This window comes from Eupeodes corollae, chromosome 2 (genome assembly GCF_945859685.1).
Source record: "Eupeodes corollae chromosome 2, idEupCoro1.1, whole genome shotgun sequence".
Taxonomy (NCBI): domain Eukaryota; kingdom Metazoa; phylum Arthropoda; class Insecta; order Diptera; family Syrphidae; genus Eupeodes; species Eupeodes corollae.
In genome coordinates this window covers 104,157,643-104,179,830 of record NC_079148.1, presented here as the reverse complement: position 1 = coordinate 104,179,830, position 22,188 = coordinate 104,157,643, and the positions used below count along the sequence as shown (strand labels likewise).

At 34.5% G+C, this 22,188-nt stretch overlaps 1 protein-coding gene across 1 annotated transcript; it reads left to right on the top strand.

Moving 5' to 3' along the window:
* Positions 1 to 1,342: 1,342 nt before the first annotated feature.
* Positions 1,343 to 20,264, top strand: LOC129944225 (importin-4-like). The gene is made up of 9 exons (XM_056053524.1): positions 1,343 to 1,679; positions 11,235 to 11,407; positions 11,479 to 11,932; positions 12,003 to 12,264; positions 12,329 to 12,738; positions 17,122 to 17,231; positions 17,322 to 18,462; positions 18,531 to 18,751; positions 18,813 to 20,264. The coding sequence occupies exons 1-9, from the start codon at positions 1,626 to 1,628 to the stop codon at positions 19,237 to 19,239; spliced, it is 3,252 nt and encodes a 1,083-aa protein (XP_055909499.1). The 5' UTR covers positions 1,343 to 1,625; the 3' UTR covers positions 19,240 to 20,264.
* Positions 20,265 to 22,188: the final 1,924 nt, after the last annotated feature.

Below are 22,188 nucleotides of genomic sequence, written 5' to 3'. Positions count from 1 at the left end.
AAGGTGGTTGGGCCGTTGACTGTACCCTAATAAAGATTACAAAAGTATGTGGCAGTACTATTAGAGGTGTGTCAATCGTTCATTTTAAAAGATTCAATCGTTCATATGTCGTTCAGTTCAATGATTTGTTCTTTTTGTCAATCGTTTTGGTATCTGTTTCATGTGGATGCGAATAATATGGGCAAATTTCATTCTATTCCAATCGTTCACTTTTTCAATCATTTAGGTTTCTGTTTCATTTTGGATTTGAATGAAAAATAAGCGAGTGGAACCATATGGAACTTTTTGCAGTAGAGTACGTAAGGTTAAGGTACTTCATTTTCATTCAGTTTCGGTCTTTAAAACGATTAGTATTGAAATAATTGATTGATTGTTTCAAAGCTATGTTTAATTCCCATTTTATATCATTTCATTTGAATGAGAATAAGTTGGATGAACGAAACATATTTCTTTTCCTTTAAAACGAAAGACAGTATGATGAAACGATTGACATTGAGAACGTTTGATTTGGTTTACTACGATTGCAATCACTCAATCTTTTTGATGAACGGGTCATAAAGACCGAATAAATCACGATTGACACAGGTCTAAGAACTATTTAAACAGAAAAGGGTACTACTCACTGAATACCCAAGTAATGGCTCACGTTTTTTTGGGGGAAGCAGAATTAAACAAAGATTTGATGATGGGGAGCTCAATAGTCGTCTGCTTGGGGATGCCGCGTTTTGAATCCTCGAACGGATGCTTAACGGTGGAAAGATGCTTTGGCGTCTGGAAGCAAAGATTCCGCATTTTGTTATTACGTATGAGGTGCTCCTTAGAAAATGCCAAAACAACTATTATAGCCTTAGCAGTTCTTCATAGCTTGTCACATTTGTATATATTATTTCTTATGACAAACATCCGATTTGATAGACAGATAAATGGAATAAATTTCTCCATCTTGGTAATTTTATTGACATAAGTATTGTATAACTAAAATTAATAGCAGAATTTTTTATAAATTGGAATTTTCGCAACGTTACATAGAGCCTATATAAATCCTTAGTCACTGCATAACTATTCATTTTTTCAGTGAATTCTATTAAATAAGACTGTTATTATGTAAAAGAAAAATTACTTTGAATTGATAAAGAAAAATTACTTTGAATTGACAATTCGTGTAATTCGGCAACGCAACCAATGCATCAAAATTCCACATCTATAATTTGTTTGTTTTGACTGTACTCATAACATCCCTGCTCTCGGCGCCAAATTCGAAGATAATATTTTCGAATTTGCATTCAGCGAACGAAATTTGTCAGGCGGCGCGCAGTTGTGCAAAAAAAAAGAGAACACATCGCACGCAACATCGAATTTTTGAATTTATTTTCGTTTCGTGTGGCTAGTTGGTTGGTCGAGTACACGTTTTTTCTTTGGTGCAGCAAAAGCAAATTTGTGTGTGAAAATTTTCATCATAAATAAATTCACTGATCGACTTTCAAAAATCAACACTAAAAACGGGAAAAAAAACTCAGTGTTCATCGACTAATCGGAGAAATATAGAAACAAAAACACAAAATATCCAACAAGTTCTCGTGAGAAGAAAATCCAGCGAACCCCATTGACGAAATAAAACCGAAAAAATGGAACAAATTATCGCTAATCTTTTAGTGGCAGACAACGATGTTATCCAAAAGGTAAGTTTGACCTTTTTTCCCTTTAAAAATTCCTTTATAGATTTTTCACACGAAACTTCTCATTCCGATACGAAAATCGGGAATTTCAAATTTTGCACAATGTGCATCGAAATTTTATGACAGAAAAAATTCTTAAACAAGGTTAGATTCGCAAAAAAGTTTTGCAAAAAGTACAAAAACACGTGGTAGCTCTCAGCTCGTTAATGGCTATTGCCGACGACGTTGATGATGACCTCCTTTACCGTGCGGACATATTGATGAAGAAAATAAAAAGCTCTTGCCCCGTGGTCGTGTAGGTATAGAGCTCTGCTATGTGATCAGATTCAGATCCATGAAAAAGTTCTTCCCTGGAAAAAAAAAAAAAATAATAAAAATCAAATTGCGGGTGGGGTTTTTTGTGACGATGGCAAAGACAATAGCGAAGCTTCTTCTGTATGGAACACGATCTTCTTTTTTTTTGTTTAATTTTAAGTAGTTTTCTTTTCCGGTACGTTACGCTCTATGAAGCTGCAGGAATGTGAATCATATCTAAAATATTTCGTTTAGATGAAATGGTTTATCCATTGTACATGGTACACACGTGTTTGTTTTGAGGCACTAGGCAGCGGCGGCCGCCGTTTATTTTACTTGCCACTCCTATTTTTCTAGTATTCCAGTCGTATTTTTACAAAAATCTTTGCACATTACTTGGATTCAATGGTTTTTCGTAAATCGTTGAGTTGGCAATTGTTTAATTCTTCTCATTTCTCGGATGTTGGCTCTCTTTCAGTCTCACCCAGACAATTAGCCAGCTGAAGAAACATTAATTATTGCTATGGAATCTATTTTCTCCAAGTATTGTTGCCAAGTAGATAATGAGAAACTGAACAAAATTGAGAATTATGATGATCATTTTTTGAGTATTCTACGCACTCAAACTGCAGCAGTTAAAATAGGTAGGTATGGAATAAATAATATAATGAAAGGAGCTTGAAAAAATAGCTAACGTACATATGTAGGTACCTATGCATATCTGTATCTGTAGATTTTTTTAAATTATTTATGTTTGATTGATGACTTTTTGAGATTATCGTGTCTGCTTTGCGAATTATTTAAGTGGATAGATTATGATTTGTGAAATTTTATTGGTCCAAAGATCATTTTTAGGTAACAGTGCAATTTAGGAACCTATTCTCGTTTGAATCACTTTTTTTAAAATCACATTGCAGGGAGATTTTTATTTGCAATAGAAATGCGAGGGAGGAAACCACGTTTTCTTTATTAACACCTCATACAGATGATATACCCCTATTTATTTACAATAATTGTGCTATAAGATAGATTGGTAGGTATTATGTTTTGTGGCTGTGTTTTATAGTTTGCTGGGGGGAAGAACTAAATAAATAAGTAAAATATAATTTTGTTCTATACCTACATACAGTGGTGCAAAAATAATTAGAAACATAATTTTTTGTTTTACTTTTTTATTTACAAAAGGTAGATAACCTTAATAAAACTAAATAAATATCAACAAATAACAAAGACAAATGTTTTTAAAAAAATAAAACAAATAGGAATAATGCCATATAAACTATATTCGAAAAAAAAAACGAAATAAAAGTGTGGAAAAATAGGTAATTAAAAAAACATCAGTTCACTGAAAAAGAGAAACAAACAAAAGGTAAAGAAATTATATTTTGTAGGGTAACCCTTATTAGCCATTACAGCTACACACCGTTAAGGTAAACAAGCTACAAAAACTTGACAGCTTTGAAGTATATCCGCCAAACTTTTTCAATGTTTTTGAACAACTGATTAGAATTTTTCAAAAATTTGACTCGCAATCTGCTCTCAATATCAGCCCACAAGTTTTTAATCGGATTCAGATCAGGGTTTTGTGCTGGCCAGCTTAAAATCTTGATGTTTTGTTCCTCAAACCAACCATTAACTAAACGTGAAGTGTGTTTAGGATCATGTATGTTACTGGCAGATGATTAAAAGCATATAGCTCAATAACATTTTCCAATATGTTTTAATAAATATGCTGATCCATTCGGCCATCGATGAGCACAATAGGACCAACGCCATTCCACAAAAAGGCTCCCCAAACCATCACATTTCCACCACCATGTTTGATCGTTTTGATGGTGTACTAAGGATCGAGTTCTTTGTTAACTGGGCGTTTTACAAATCTTTTACCATCAGACCCAAACGGGTCTAGAGCGATATCTAGAAATCAATTATCTAGAAAGTAAAAATCTCAAATATGAAAATCTCGAAAACAAAAATCTAGAATGGAAAAAATTTCGAAAACAAAAAAATAAAATCTCGAAATGCCAAAATCTAGAAAAAAAAAAATCTCGAATGCAAAAATCCAGAATGTATGTTTGAATTTTTGAGACAATGTTTAAAATTCGCGCGAACAACTTCTCTCAAATATAAAACTCGCGCGAATTTTAAACATTGCCTCAAAAATTCAAACATAGATTCTGGATAACTTACTTCTCCTTAACAAACTTAAAGTTGACAAGACAAGTAAAGTTATCAATCATACAATTGCACATTGCTACTTATTGTTTTGATATTAGGCGTATTTGTGTTTTATTGAGTTTCAACTGTTAAAAATACAAAAAAAATCTCGAATTTTTATTTTTTTTTCGAGATTTTTTTTCTAGATAGAGCCTTTCAATATTTTTGTTAATTCTGGATTTTTGTGGATTCGAGATTTTTGCGTTCTAGATCATTTTTTTTTTATTTTCGAGATTTTTGGCATTCGAGATTTCGTCATGATCCCGATCCAAACATATTAAATTTTGATTCATCGCTCCAGAATACTTTTTTCCATGTTCCTTGGCAAATGCTAATCGACGGACGGTTTAAATTTTGAAGAAGAAATATTTGACTGTTAACAGCAAAATTGTTTTTTTCCTGTACACCGTTTTGAATAAATATGATTTAAAATCACGAAAATAACAGTCACATATTTCTTCTTTAAAAGTCCCATAGCTAGGCAACAAAAATAGCTTGTAGCAACTATATAATTCGCAGTTGCTCTATGTAGCTCGGATTATATGGTATCTCGATTTGTTCGAGAAAATCTGCGTCAAGACAAGGTGTAATGGTCATCTTCTGATGAGCCCAACCAATTCATCGGGGCGAAACGCATGTATGAAAACTCAAGCTGGTTTATATTTATTTTCGTGATGTTAAATGATATTTATTTAAAAAAAATAATTTTTGTTTTAAACTTGTCGCTTTTTGCGAGCAATGCAAGCCCGCAAATCCTGCATTTAATTGGCATTATACAGCTGAATGAATTTCCTTGCTGAGCGCAAAAGGATTGGCCTTGCTTAGTCTACAGATAAGTCTGTCCTCTTTGGCAGTTGTTTTTCTTGCACGGTTTTTCCTTTTGGGAGTTTTTATGCTGCCTCTCTCCGTATAGATCTTAATTGCTCCATGTACCATCTTTTTGGAGCAAAGCAAATCCTTGGCGATGTTATCCATGGTAGCTTTGTCCTTGCACTACTTGTGAATGATAATCTTCCTTAGCTTTGGTGTGCAGCTCTTGTTTTTATCCATTTTTTTTTACCTAGATAGTAAAGCTAAGATTTTTGAACAAAAACATAAATGTAGCACCAAAGATTTACCGTTAAATAATATCACTTTTTCAATATTTCTTCCTCGCTGTTTCTAATTATTTTTCCAAGCTTTTGATTTCAAATATTCTTTTGTAAGCTGGTTTGAATTGTCGATATTAAAAAAATTAACAGGTTTACCAAAAACATGCTGCACAATAACAGCAGAAGGAGAACCCTTTACCGTTTATCATTTTTTGTGTGTGAAGAGCATGCACAGTGATAAGAAAAGTACCTACATTATGTTTACTCTTTTTTTATTGTTTCTAATTATTTTTCGAAATTTATTAACAAAAGGAGGTCGTTCTTATTTAAATAAGTACGTTTACTTTGTGACTCATCTTGTGTTACTAGATCTAGACTAGACAAAGAGACTGGTAAATATTTAAATATTGTTACGTTAACTAGTATATTGCTTAAGTCCTAGCATGTAATTAGTAAGACTTGCTTAGGTTATGTAATTTTGTATAAACCGTGGATTTGAAAAAAAAAAAAACTGAAATATTTAACGTTTTTCGAAGGTTGCTACTTATATTTCTAGCCTAGGTAACAGTAAGTGGCGCCATCTGACATTTTCAACGGAACATGTTTCATTTGAGTGCGATTTGTGTTGTTGACAGTAACTTGAAAAATTCATCTCGATGTGCGATTATTTTTCATAACTTTCTACGTGGATTATTAAGACAAGAGTGCAGCGATGAACTTAATTCCTTCTACAGCGATAAGGTACCATCCTATAGCACTGTAAAAAAACTGGTATAACGAATTCAATCATGGTCGTCGTTCGCTCCAGGACTAATATCGTGAAGGTCATCTAAAATCGGTTGTTGTGCCACAAAATATCTATGCTGGGCATGAACTGATAAAGATCGACATGTTACATATCGTGAGATAAAGGCATCTTTGGGCTTTAGTTTGACTAGCATAAATAAGACATTTACATGAATATTTGGTCGTATAAAAGGTTTGTTCACGTTCGATTCTGACAAACACTCAAAAGAAGGCCCGCGTTGATTGGTACAAGGAAATGGTGAAAAAATACGGTCAAGGTGCATCAAAGGCTGTGTATAATATCTACACAGGTGTCGAATCATGGATATATGCGTATGAGCGCGAAACAAAACAGCAATCGACTGTATGGGTCTTCCAAGATGAGCCAAATCTAACGAAAATTGTTCGCGGAAGATGTACTTCGAAGCAAATGGTTTTCTTTATGTTTCTCCGGCATTACCGGTCACTTGGCTACTACAGCGTTAGAGCAAAGCAATTCGGTCAATTATGAATGGTAAACGATTATTTGTTTGCCAGAACTCATCGGAGAAATTTGAAAAAAAGCAGAAGAAGAGGCGAATCATTCTTCATCATGACAATGCAAGCTCTCACACATCGGGGCAAACAAAGGAATTTTTGACCAGCCAAAACATCGAATTAATGGGTCATCCGTCGTACAGTCCTGATTTGGCACCCAGTGACTACTTTTTATTTCCGCACATTAAAAAAAAAATTGCGCGGAAAACGTTTTTCGACCCCTGAAGAAGCAATTGATGCATCCAAAGACAATTTTTTGGAGGTAACTCAATCGGAGTGGAAAAAGTGCAAGGAAAATGGTTCAAGCACATGCAAAAATGTATTGCTCTTCATGGAGAATATATTGAAAAACAGTAAAACCAATTTTAATCGTAATTGTTTGTTTTTTCATTATTAGGCCAAAAATATAAGTAGCAATTCTCGTATAATAAGATGGTTTTTATTTTTATACGAATCGTTAAAAAACAGTGATTTTGCTAGAGTTTGGTCTTGGCTTAAGTTATTTTGATGAAACGTGGATTTTAGACTTTCATACCTTTACTGTTTTAGTCAATCAACCTCATTTAGCTGTTAGATAATTTGCACTACTTTTCGACCGTAGTATACCTTAACCCTTCGTTGCTAGTCAGCTCATTTTAAAAGATGTTTTTTTTTCACATCTGCCTGCAAATTTCTTATTAGGCTTAGACCAGATTCTATTGCACTGGTCATTCCATCACATTAGTTAAATGATTTCCAAACAAGTTATTGGTCTTTTTGCTGGAGTGTTATGAGGTCAATATCCTCTTGAAAGACTCAAAAAAGCCGCATCTCTTTCTCTGTGCATTACATTTTGGAATAACATGTTATATGTAGATCCATGAATGGTTTGACTCAACTCTGTAGTATGAAAAGCAAGAAGACACCATTGTAGTTGAACCTCCATGCTTAACTACTTTGCTGATATTTAAGGTTACCTATATACATATATTTTCAGCTTTTTAGAAAGCTTCTAAAATATTAACGAGATCCAACGATAAGATTTTGCTCTTATCCGTCTATAAAACGTTGCACCATTTTTCTTTGTCTGAACATGTTTGGTAATAAGAAGAGTAACTTTTTGTGGACTACACACAGTTAAATTGTGTTTCCTCAATCTGTGGCGAATTGGAATTTTACGTTTTTTGAAAGCGAAATTTTCTACGCTCTTAGATTCTTATTTATTTATACAGACTAACATAGTAATCTTAAATTGCTAAGTTAGTACAAAATTTAGAGAGCACAAGCTGCATAGGCTTTCGGCTCGTTGATAAAGATTTATAATATAAAGTTAAGTTTTAAAATTAATTTTTGAATAGTTTCTAGGTTTTGTACATTTATATTTTTAAGTAGTTCGTAAATGTTAACATTTTTGTTAGATAAAAGTCGGTTTATGTGGGCTAGTAGGTGTGGCATGTCCATTGTTACTGTGCAAGTAGAGCAGATCGGTGGGTTTACTTTTTTTAGAAGATGTTGGTGAGTTAAAGATGTGTGGCCTAAACGAAGACGAACGAAATTTGTGATAGTTTCCTTGGGTACAGTAGCTGGGAATATGGGTTTGGTTTTGCTAATATTGATTTTAGAGTAGTGGTGGGTATATGTCGACCATCTTTGCCTCTGGATTGTCTCGATTTTATTTCTGATGGTTCTTATAAGATCCGACTCATCGAATGCATTGAATAAGAAGGAGGGGGATTTGTTGGCAGAATTCGCAGCTTTGTCAGCGTATTCGTTACCCATGATGCCGATGTGGGCAGGGACCCACATAATTTTTGCTTTGTTTGCTGTCTTGATAACAATATCCCTAAGAATTGTGATTGATGGGGACCTGTTATTCAAGTTCATGATAGCATGGATGACCGAGAGGCTGTCTGTACATACGACACAGTGTCCTTTGGTGTTGCTTGCATATTTTAAAGCTTCGTAGACAGCTAGAGCTTCTGCGGTAAAAACTGATGAGTATTTAGGGAAGAGACCTATCCTGAGTAGTTTGCCATTTTGTGATGTTACAGCAAAGCCTGTGTGGTGCTCTGTTTTAGAACCGTCAGAGAATATGAATTTCCAATTCCTGCTTATGAGTTCATTTTCTATGGTGTCGAATACTTTTCGGTAAACGATTTTTGGTGTATAGTCTTTAGAGTAATTGGCCAATGACAACTCAAAAGATTCTGGTCTGCACATGCAGGGAGGGTATGATGATGTTCGAATAATGGAGGTTTTAGTGGGCAAGTTAAAGGTTGATATGTGGTTCCATATACATGAAATTGCTGATGTGATTCTTTTTTGGCGGATCGAAGGGATGAATTAGTATCTTTGTTTATAACGGATCTGGAGGGGAACAAGAGCTTTGTAGCTGATTTTAAAATCGTTTCCTCATATCTCTCATTAAGTGAAGGCAACCCGGATTCAGCTAATATGTTTTTGATTGGTGTGGTTTGGAATGCGTTTATTGATCGTCTTGCAGCTTGATGGTATGTAGGTTTTATTATGTTGAGTGTTGATTTAGGACAGTAAATGTTGAGCCCATAGTCTATTTTATTTAATATTAACATTTTTGTAAGGTAACAAAGTGTATTTATGTGAATTTTACATTTTTTTGAGGATAGATATCTGATAATGTTAGCCTTGCAGCAAGTGTTTTTTTAGTTTTATACAATGATCGGTCCATTTTAATTTATTGTTAAAAGTTAATCCCAATATACTTAAATTATTAACAGCTTGTAATTCTACTTCGTTAATACTTAATTTTAAGTTAGGGCAAGATTTTTTCCTACATATATGAAATGTTTTACACTTCTGTAATGCAATGTTGGCACCGGAATAAGTGGACCAATCTGCAATATCTTTTAATACTTGCATAAAAATCGTTTCAGTTGTATCTAAATCATTGTTTTTACAAAGTGTGTATACGTCATCAGCATAACAACAATGATCAAGAATTTTATATTTAGATATAATGTTGCTGATTTCATCAAATGCAATAGAAAAGAGCATTACTGAAAGTGGCGATCCCTGTGGGATGCCATTGTGTAGAGGAAAGTTTGAAGAGTATGTATTATTTACCCTCACACAAAATTTTCTATTAGAAAGGAAAGATTTTATGTACCCAAACATTTTGGGACCTATTTATTAGATTCTTAATATCAATATAATATTGTTTGAAATGTAATATCCTCACTTTGATACTTTGATCTTATTCTTAAAATTTATATCATAAATAAACACATGAAAAGAATTGAGTCGAAGAATAAAATGAGTTTCGAATTTCATAAACTATACAAACAATATTTTAGAAATTACACAAAATTGAACTGAGATACATACATATGTACATATATGCATATGTAGGTACGTACAAAAGTCATTCAAATACAAATTAAATATATATCTTAAGATATTCTTTGAAACACGATGCAGCAGATGCCGGAAGTTGCTCATCTTTATAATTTAACAAAAGTTAAGAAAAAATAAATCCTTCATATTGATCATGACTACCTGAGGCTTCCTGAGAAATCATTTTCAACATCATAATAAGATCATAAATTAGGGATCAAGAAAAAATAACAATAACAAAAAAAAAACAGACCTATTCTATACAGTTATCTATTATTTTGCAGCACTACAATTACCTATTTTTACTCATTCAACGCAATGACTCAACAGCCAAATGTTTCCCACGAAAACTTATTATTGTTGTCATTTACGTAAAAATGAAAAATTACTCGAGCAACAGAAACAACAACAAGAACAATACATTACATCGCTGCTTGTCGTCGTTTCTAAAATGGGGGCTGCTTTTTTTTGCAAAGTAAAATGCGGCTTTTCTTTCTATAGGCAGAGGTAGAGGTACCTACTTATACCTATTGTGTGTCTGTTTTATATCACTTCCTTCCTCCCCTTTAGTTGTAAGAATCTAAATCATAGGTAAATAAACTTAACGTGGTGATTTGTTTAGTTTTCTCTTAAACCAATGGTTTTTAAAATAGAAAATTGTGTTTTCTTTTTATTGAAAGAAAAGTGAAGGTATAGATGGATCAAATAGTGCAACAAAGGAACGTTAACACCATATGGAATATAATTGTCGTATGTTTTCATTTTAAATCAAACAAAAGCCCACCGTTCGAACACTAGATTTAAACGTTCAAGGTGCTTGCTATCACTAAGCAGATCGCATATAAGCTCGATAATAGGTGTCACGCCACACGACTAGGCGTATTCTTAAATGACTTGCAGGAGCTGTATGGACAAGGAAGATGAGGAAACAATTCTTCATCTTCTCTGTACATGCCCTGCTCTGGCTCAAAAACGCAAGAACTACCTAGGAGGATTTTTCTTTAACGATCTAAATCATAATCAGCCTCACCTAAGTGACTCAAACTGGTTCCATTGAGTTTAGGAGGAAACCTCAAGATTCATGTCGTGTCACAATGGGCCAGTAAACTGGCCTAAGTGTGTCCGTTTCCAACTTGGACAGCCACTTTAACCTAACCTAACCTGACCACCGATCTTTCGAATGCGAAATAAAAAAAAAAGAAATGACTTGAAATATATTTTAACAAAAGGAGTCCTACTTTTTTAATTCTGTAATTCAAATTATAATTTATTTCTTCCTTAGGCAACAGCTGATTTGCAGGAAGCCTACAAGCATCCCGAAACTATTCCAGCACTATGTCAACTCGTAGTGTCATCAAAGGAACCTCAAATCCGTCAATACTCGGCGGTTTTGTTGAAGAAACGTTTGGGAAAACTTCGCAATTGGCAGCTTATTGCTCCAGAACAACAAGTGATGTAAGAAATACAAAAACTATTTCATTTTCATTATTTATTAATCATTACTTTGCTTTTTTTTTCAAATATAGAATCAAACAAGGAATGCTCAATGCCCTGATGCAGGAACAAGAAAAATCAGTTCGCAGTTCCATCGCTCAATTTATTGGAGTTTTGATTCGTCACGAGGCCGATAAGAAGGGATCATGGATCCAAGAGGTCTTGCAGTTTGTCTACAGCCATTGTAGTTCATCTGATCCAAAACAAAGTGAATTGGGCTCATCGATCTTTGCCACATTAACCGATGTAGCACCTGAACAATTTGTCGCTCACATGGAATCTATTTGTGAAATGTTTACTGCAGCTTTGGTAGCTACCGAAGCTAGTGGAAACATGGCTACTCCAGTGATTTACAACATTCTCATGGGCATGACTTATTTGGTGCCGTTCATTTTGGGTCACAACACAGCTGAGTTGACTTACCAGAAATCCATTCCTTTGGTTATTAAGTCTCTTCAAGCTTTCGCCGTCCAAGATTCTGACAAGGTAAAATAATAACAGCATTTTGTTTTGTTTTTTTGAAGATGGTACTCATTTTTAATTTGTATGTTTAAAGTTTGTTCAAGCTTTTGATATTTTGGAAAGCATGGCTGACTACACCCCAAAGTTGTTGACAACAAACATCCGAGCTTTGTTGGACTTCTGCTTGGAGGCTTCAAACAACACTCAATTGGATAGTTCGGTTCGTGTGAAGACGGTAGCTTACATCGGTTGGTTGGTGCGTTTGAAGAAGAAGGTCATTGTTAAGCAGAAACTTGTTGAACCTATCATTCAAGTTGTCTTCAATTTAATGGCCACTGAACCAGAATCAGCAGATGGTAAAAGAATGGAAATGCATTTATTTTGTTTTCAAATACTTATTTCTATTTTTTTTTTAATTAGATGATGAAGAATACTTCTTGGGTGAGGACAATTCCAACCCAATGACAACTGCAACACAGACAATGGATCTGCTGGCACTGCATGTTCCCCCAGAGAAACTCATCCCCCCACTATTGCAGCTTTTGGAGCCAGCCCTACAAGGTAGCGATCCGTTGCCACGTAAGGCTGCCTTCCTAAGCATGGCTGTCATTGCTGAAGGCTGCTCTGAGGCCATTTGCAATAAATATCTGGAAACAATGTTGAATATTGTTAAAGTGGGAATCACTGATTTGAATCCAATTGTTCGTAATGCTGCATTCTTTGCATTGGGTCAATTCTCTGAACATTTGCAACCGGACATCACAAAATTCGCACCTGAAATTCTACCAATTCTATTTGAATTCTTACAACAATTGTGCAACGAATTGAGGGTAAGTTGATTGATTTCTTTTTTTGTTCTCTCTCTCTTTCTTTCTGTCGCATATCTGTTTTATCGTGACTTATTCAAAGCTGTTTTCCCTCACTATTTACAAGAATTCAGCTTCAGCGCAATCAGGAAAAGCAAATAGCGACTCAATTTTACACTTGAGTGGTCTTCAAATCAAACGAAAATCTCTGTTAACAAATTGGGTTAAAACATAAGACAACCAACAATGATGATGATTGACAAAAATATAAATTGATTATAATTATATATTTTGTCTTTCCAATTTTTGTTCGATGTGATCATTTTTTTTTTCTTACAAAAGTAATCTTTAAAAACAATTTGAGATGTGAAGGAGCACTTTAACCGGAGCTTTGAATTAGTTTATTTTGTTTTGATTTGATGTATATTTATGTTTAGTTTTAGAAACTTTGTTGATGTTTTCGATTTGCTTTTGGTGTTGTGTTACTCTATTTACCCAGTCAAGGTTCTATGAAACTATTGTGCTTGAAATCTTATTTGCATTAGTTTTTGTTCTTCTATTTCTGCAAACAAAAATTGCTAAATCATCTTTATTATAATAAATTAAATTGTAAATTACTTGTGATCGTTTCTAAACCAAAAATAAAATCACGGCGACTTCAGAATCTGTTTTATTTTATGTTTCACAAAAGCGCGACAAAATATTGAATCTTGTAAATTACTTTTTTATATCAATCAACCCAAGTTGAAGTAAACTTAACCGACTGCATTCTTTTTCTAACAGATATGGCCTATCTATAATGCCATCCGTTCTTACGATTTTTATATGCAAGGTTCCCAGTTATATTTACGATATATTGGCTTACAACAAATACCAGGTGCCTCAGAGAAATGGATAATTACATTTGGAAAGCTTGTGGGTTATAAAAATAACGTCCTTCAGATGCCCTGATTTTCTATACTTTTACGCAAACGCAACACAATATTTTGGTAGATTTTTCTTAACTTAAATGTTGAAGTTTTGGTAGAATGGAATCGAAATTAATCATTTCGAATTAGGTACGACTTAGTTTTTCTGCAAAACAAGTCCGGACGAATAAACCCTTAAACAGCAGCATCTAGCGTTAACCGTTCCGTCATTAAGACGGATGAAGCCCTGCGTTGTCGCTACTTCCATCTTAACAGCTTTTTTTTTACACAGATAACACATATTCCATTTTTTACGACAACCTACATGGAACCATGTAGGAATTATTTCTTGGAAAAAAGCAATCCATTGCAAATGCGCTGTTTGGCATACCAGTCCTCCTTGGTTAAAAGTGCATTCTTCCTTTTTCCAACGCTGCAAGAATCGTTTAACTAACTTAAATAAAGATTTCTCTGATGCACCCTGTATAAGATGACAATGCCCATTATCGTAGTTGCCAGCGACAACGGCAAAGAAAATAGTGTCTAATTTCCCTTTCTCTGTAAATGTCCTTCCTTGTCAAGTTTGAGAAATAATTAGGCATTTTTTCCTTGCCCATCTTAACCAAACTATCTTACGACTATTCTTTACAGCCTCAAAATAATAACCAGGTTTACTTCAAAATACATCAATAGATGCAGTACAATTTACAGAAATCTGTCATTGGAATTGTGTGAAATTGGAACATAAATCAGTGGAACGATTCGTTTCACTTTTGAACTGAAAGTATCAGCTGTTCAGGAAAAGGAATTTCCGCCCGGAAAATAGAAAAACGATGGCTAGGCCATCCATTTCGGTCGAATAGTCCTCTATTTCGCTTTCCATGTTGGCTCTGGACACTTCCAATGCTGTTGCTTAAATAAAAAAAAGTAGAGGCGTTAAGTCGCTCGAACGAGGCGGCCAATCGGCTTTCCCATTTTCTGGCATAATGTTGTGACGTGTGCTGTGTGGCTTTTTGCAATGATCGTTATCATGCTGTTGGCATGCAAACCGAAACAAATAGTTATTTTTTGTGGATAAAGTTGTGAATCAAGAAACAAATTTTGAAATGTAGAATCAAAAATGAGCTTTCGTCACTGAAGATGATCTTGGAATGAAATTCACACGACGTACGTCGTGTCGCTGCAAATGGTCCATTGGCTTCAATTCTTAAGGCAGCTTCATCGTAAATGGGTGTAAACCAAGATCTTTACGCAAAATACGCCATAATGTGGTCTAAGAAAACCGTGGAATTGACTGATTTCGATCGTTTGCACAGACGCATGAATGGCAGCGATAATTTCGACACTCCGACCAACATGTTGTCTCACTGACACGACAACATCACACAACGAAATATGTAGACTACTACTAGGACAAGAATTACGACCAAAAATTTGAGTTAACGCTCTTAAAGTAAAGTCTATAGTGAAAACTAGCTGACCCGACAAACGTTGTTTTGTCATATAAATAATTTCTAGAGAATATTTTGATAGAAATAAATAACTTTTTGTGTGTAAGGATGTAGTATGTAAGTAAGAGACGTAGAGAGCACTGTAAATGGTGGCAAAATATTAAAATAACAAATCCGCAAAGCCGCAGACAGACATCGTTTGACCTTGGGACTTATTGATAGTCATTGCAAATGCCAATCTAATTGGAAATTGAAAGCGTTTGAATGGCTTCGATAACATTTTTTCATTACTTTTTTAAATACTTATCGCATGCCGTGGCGCCGTTGCACAACCGTGTTTAGTTCAAATTACGAAGCAGCGGGCATCCAACCTTGAGTTGTAAATAATGCGGTGGCATGCCTGGTAAATCCAAAGTGTTTAAAAACTCATTTAGATAATTTACAGCTTCGGTAGCATCACAAATTGTATCAATAGACTTGTATGACACCAAGTTTCCTGGTAAAAAATGTTGTATCTTGAGATTTAATTCGTTGACATCCACATTTTTTTCTGCAAAAATTGCGGGAAGTTTTTGTCTGAAATCACCTGGATTGAGAGTGCCGCCAAATAGTCTAAAGTTGTTTTTTTATATCTTTCAATGTCCTGTTCAACACCTCAAGCGAATGTTTGTGTTCCATAGTGCATTCATCTCAGATGATAATTTTACACTGTTTCAGCACTGTTCCATGGATGATTGTTTTTTTTTTTATACTCCACACCGCGTCTGGGTTATTTTGAACATTTAGTGCAGTTTAAATAATGAATGAGCTGTTCTGCCTCCATCCAATAAAGTTGCCGCAATCTCAGAAGATGCAACAGCCAATGCGATACCATTATTTGATCGTATTTTAGCAAGAATTAGCGAAATAAGGAATTTTTTGGCAGTACCATCTGGTGCATAAAAAAAAAAGAGAATCCACCTTGTCCTGCCGAAACTGCGAGATAAATTGTTCTTTGTTCTTCATTCAATTCATTAGTGAGACATTGCGAGCGACAATCGCTGCCATTTCTACAGTATTGTATTGTAGTTCACGATTCAATTCTATGTCTCTTAAATCAGATGCATTTCGATTTGGTGGATGCATTCCGAAAAGTGGTAAGTTAGCAATGATAATGCAAAGATCCTCTATAGCAATCAATGCTTCACATAGCTTCACTTAATACTATCGTAAGATCGTTGCACCGTGTACGATGTTGATGCAATTAAACAATAGCACTTAGGAATATAAAAAATAAATAAAAACCTATTCTCAGACCTACCGAATGTACATATGTATATGCAAAATTTCATTGAAATTGGTTAAGCCGTTTCGGAGGAGTGTGCCAACTAACACTGTCAGAGGAAAATGTTGTATATTAGAATTTTGAGTTTACTGAATAAATAGACAATGACAATTCGGTGGCTAGTTAAAGGGTGTGTTCACGACTTAAATTCAAAGTTAGTAGAACTCTATTGGAAAACCCCATACATGGCTTGTGAACTTACTCTTTAATTTTATTGATTTACACCAATTGACAGTAGATCTTGATGTCAAGATATGTATGTGAATCCCTTTTTAGTATTAAGTTCTCACTTAACCACTTATTCCGCCCGACCTCGGTTACAACGCCTTTTTTAGCCCTCGGGCAACAAGTTAGGTGGTTAAAATGATGCCCTTAACTCACCTTCTTACCAACTAAGGAACTGACTCTCCTTGATGGGCGCCGCAATTTTCCAACTCATATCCGTTTTATGTAACCTTGTATTACCCCTTTTCTATATTTAATTTTTTTCTGTAATATTGGTTTAATGTCTTTATGTTTCTTTAGTTTTTTAATCCCTTGGTTGAATAAAAAACTATGTAATGAAATTAAAAAAACAAACAAAAACAATTTTTTGTATAAATTTAAAGATTAATTTGAAAATGATCACATCAATCGCTGCTTTTGAGTCCTTTTCCCCAAAAGAACAGTCTTAAACGAGTAATATATTCTTCCTTTTTTCTCTCTTCGATGCGTTTATCTATAGAGCGGTGGTACTGAACCCAAACACATCGATCGTATGTTCTACGCCTTGGAAACATTCTGCGAGAATCTTGAAGATGCTTTGGTTCCTCATTTGCCCTTGTTGATGGACAGGTAAGAATCAAATTTAAACACCTTTCTTCATTGCCTTTGCGTTTTTAATGAAATATGAATATGAATTAATTATAATTTTTGTTTTTAAAGACTTTTCCAAGCCTTAGACCCCAACAATTCGGTTCGTTTGCGTGAATTGGCTTTGAGTGCTGTTTCTGCTGCAGCAAATGCAGCTAAAGAAAACATGTTGCCATTCTTTAATCAACTCATTCAAACCCTCCAAATGTACTTGGTCAAGACCGATAACGAAGATATCATTTCGTTGAGACCACAGGCCATTGACACATTGGCTGCCATTGCAAGAACAATTGGCCGTGAGAACTTCATGCCATTGGCCACTGACACAATGAACTTTGCCTTGAATTTATTGGCCGAAGCTGACGATCCAGATGTTCGTCGTGCATTGTACAATCTGATTGCTTCTCTGGCTGAAGTTGTTCACGAAGAAATGGGAGCTGTCTACCCCAAGATCATGGAAAGGATTTACGAATCGATTTTGTCAACCGAAGAAGTTATTCCCAACTTCAAGGACGACGATTTGCCTGTGCCCACTGTCGAAAATGATGAAAATGAAGAAATCGACATTGAATTGTCCGAAGGAGAGGATGACGATCTGGACAACATTGCTGGATACAGTGTTGAGAATTCGTATTTGGACGAGAAGGAGGAGGCTATTTTGGCTTTGAAGGAATTCGCTTTGCACAGTGGTGCTGCTTTCATTCCATACCTCGAACAGTCCTATCAGAATGTCTACAAAATGATCGACCATCCACAAGAAGACATCCGTAAAGTTTCCATCGATGCTTTAGTTACTTTCATTCTGGCCCTGTACAAACAGAAGGACGTGCAGGGTGTGTCGAATGCTGTTGTGATTTTGATCCCAAAATTGGGACAAATCATTCGCGACGATGAAGAAGTTTCGGTGGTTATGGCTGCAGTCGAGGGCTATGGGGATTTGTTGAAGGACTTGAAACAATTGGCTATTCCCAATGATGATCTACGTGATACCATCTTCGATTGCATTAATGATGTGCTCTTGGGCAAGGTTGCATGTCAATTCGATGACCCAACTGGAGGTGCTGGTGGTGACGATGAGAACGAGGAGAGCGAGTACGATGAGGCTATTGTCGAATCGGCTGGTAATATTATCCCTCTGTTTGGCAAGGCAATGCGTCCAGAGCAATTTGCCATGTTCTTTGGAAGAGTCTGTCCAATTATTCTACACAAATTGGTAAGAACAATATAAAAGGATTTTAAAAATAAAATTGATTAAAAAACTGTTACTTATGATTTTAATAGGAAAAAGCGAAAAAGAACGAAGATTTGGAATCGCAACGTTGCTTCGCCTATGGTTGCATTGCTGAATGTTTCGCTCCTTTGCAAACGTGTTCGGCAACCTACTTCGACACATTGTTGCCAATTTTACTTGATGGTTTGTCCGACGAGTTTGATCAAGCTAGACAAAATGCTGTCTTTGGAATTGGAGAGTTGGTGCTCTACTCTGAGGCTAAATCCTATGAGTATGTTTTTTTCTTAAAACAATAACTTATCAGAATTAACATTTAAATTTTATCATTTTAGATCGTTCCCTCAAATCCTTACTGCTCTTTCAAAATCAGTGTCAACAGAAACAAAACCAGGTGCTTTGGACAACATTTGCGGTGCAATTGCTCGGTTAATCATGACCAATTGCAGTTTGATTCCATTGCAACAAGTGCTGCCAGTGTTCTTGCAACATCTTCCACTCAAAGAAGACTTTGATGAGAATGCTGCCATCTTCAAGTGCTTCAAGCTGCTCTATATCCAGAGCCGTGAAGCTATTGTCAGCTTCCTTGAGCAGATTATCGCTATCGCCATTCATGTTTTATACAAAAAGGAGTTTGTCGATGATGAGACATGCGAGAATGCCTTGGGCATGATCAAAGAAGTTCGGGAAAATTATCCAGATAAATTCGCTGCTGTAGCAAACACCAATCCTGATATTGCTGCATTCCTCCAAACGATCTAAGTATCACAACATATCGTTCTTAAAGTTAATTTGTTTCAAAAACAAAACATAAAAAAAGAGGGGAACAATTAGTTTCTTAAACGGGGGAGTGTATGCATCATTTTACCCTCCACACCTGATTTATAAATATCGAAAAAGGCTACTACCCTCTTCTTCTCGAAGCTCTCACATTTTTTTTTTATTAAACTTAAATTATTAATATTATTATTATTTTTTTCTTTTGTAAAGACTGCATTTTTTGTATATGATGACAATCGAGATCATATACGTCCATTAAAAAAAATACTGTTTGTTTTCTACAACGCGCATATAAGACTTGCAGAATTTTTCTCTGCACATTTAAGATTCTCCCTAGCACGCGAGGGTCATATAAATGAATACAAAAAAAAATAATAAAAATAAAAAACACAAAACTTATTTAACAATGGACACACTTTGTTAAAAACTATTTAACATCATTTTTCTCGTATTTTTTTTGTTATTATTAATATAATATTGAATAATTTGAGAAAGGTATTGATTTCTAGTTGAACCAGAAAGAAAATGCCTTTCTCTCCCTTCTGATGGTCATCAGTGAGATCAGAAGATTGTACATTCTATAGGCTGTGATGTGTGTCCAATTTGTTAAGTATTCTTTTTTTGTTTTTTCCTAATTCACAGAAAAGAAAAAACAATAAATTGTTAACTCAATCAAAAACGAAAAAGTATAATAAAAAAAAAGAAAAACAAACTACCGTTGATGGAGGAGTTTATTTGTTATGGGGCTTAAATGAACAAACATAGCTAATTGCAGCTGTTTTTTTTTATGTAGTTAAACCAAAAAAAATAGCTATGGATTTTTGTTGCTCGCGATCTGGTGTAGTTTATTAATTATGTTTTATTAAATTTTGTATAATTCATAAACAAAAATGAAGTCTAATTAAATTCTATTTGTTTTTTTTTTTTAAATTCAAGAACTGCATCGGTGAAAATCGTTCATGTATTTTATAGCCCCAAAACATTTTTACAAACGAAAAAAAAGAAAATCGAAGAGGAAAGAGATGAACTTGTTGTGCTCTTTCTTTTAAACTCTAATAAGTTATATGATTTGATATATATTTTTTTTCCTTATAAAGTATATGTATTTTAAAAAGATTTCCATGTATGTTATATGTATACTATTTATATATATATATATATATTTAAAAAGAAACAATTATTCCACCAAGCAAAGTTGTTAACTAAAAAAACTGTTTAGAAAAAAAGAAGAAAAGGATTACACAATAAAATTGCATGTATTTTCTAAAAAAAAAGTTTTTTTATTTGAAGTCTCATAATTTTAAATTTGGAAATGTACAATCAAGCCAATTGTCATTGTTGTACCTAAAGAAGGTTAGCTACCAACAGAACTTGCATGTTACGAACCAATATACAGTGGTGTGAAAAATAATTGGTGCAATATTGCATAGGTTGAAAAGGTTTTATTATTATTATTATTTATTAACAGGTAATTAAAATTACATAGTTTAACGAGCCTAGCTGCGGAGACTATTGGCTCTTATTTTGGTTTAAACTTAAATTAAAATGTTTGCTTTTATAAGAAAATCTTATATTTTTTCGATATTTGTGGAACTAGGGTTTTGGAGAATTTCATAAATACATTTATTTTAAAATAAATTTTTGATTATGGTTTGCGTCCAAGTCGAAGTCGTACAAAATTAGAGATTTTGTGTTTGGAAACGTTGGTTGGGTATACGGGAGCGAGTTTATTAGGGTTGAGTTTTTTTTAATGATGGTGATATAGACTCCAGTCGCGGGTTATGACGGATTTTGACTCTTTTTGAATGATTTTTAGCAGATGTTGTTTTTTGTGGATATTAAAGCTATATACAGGAGCATTATTGGCTGAGTTAGCTGCACTGTCAGCGTATTCGTTGCCCTGGATTCCTACATGTCTAGGGGTCCACATTAACTTGATATTGTTTGGTGATTTGGTATCTAATTTCTGATATGAGTTCAGTATTATTGTTAGGGTTTTTTATGGCGTTAAGTACGGATATGCTATCAGAGCATATAATGTGTTTTCCACGGTAATTAGACGCAGTCTTAGTAGCTTGTAGTATGGCGAATGCTTCTGCAGTGAATACTGAAGCGAATTCAGGCAAGTTGCCAATGCAAGCAATGGCACCATTTTCAGTTTTCTTACAACCATCGGTAAATATAAATTTCCATCCATCCGATTTAAATTCGAGTGAGATGGCTGTGTAGAGTTGGCGGTAGATACTATTGCTGGTATTTACTTTTTTATAACTAGCTAGAGTTAATCAGCCTTATCACAGGCCCCGTCGTAATAGATTCGTAGTACGAATCCCGAATAATTGTATCATTGGTTCCCTGTCGTACTAAAAAAAATTGCTACGAAATTCGGAGTTCGTGAAAATTGGTATCACTAGCCCCGAATGAATAGGAAGTTTGGCAGTTTTTTCTACGAACAATTATTTTGATCGGAGTTTTTAAAACGAACAAAAAATTAAGCTTGCGAAGATAAATTAAATAAAAATAAAATATATGAAAAGAATCATGTAAGTTTTACTATTGTTTTAATTTGAAAGTGTTTACCTGTTTTTTTTTTTTTTTTTTGAAGGGCAAATAAAGTTATCACAAATAAAATTCAATTCGAAAGGCTTTATGAAAAGTCTTCAAGAAAAACTTGAAATTGCCCAAGGATTTTCAAAAATCCCTAAGGAGGAAGTGAATTCGTTTTGGGAGGCAGTAAAAATAGAGTTAAATAGTTAAAGACCCACCTTCTAAGGACACCTCTAGCTGGAAAAAAGTCCAAACTTTTTTATAATTTAATTTAATTCTAGAGATTCCGGGTTGATGAACCATGGGGGAATACGAGGAGTAACTTGGCGCTCCTGTTTAGTTGTTAGTTCAAACTCAGCTGCTTTTATAAGAATCGTAGAAATG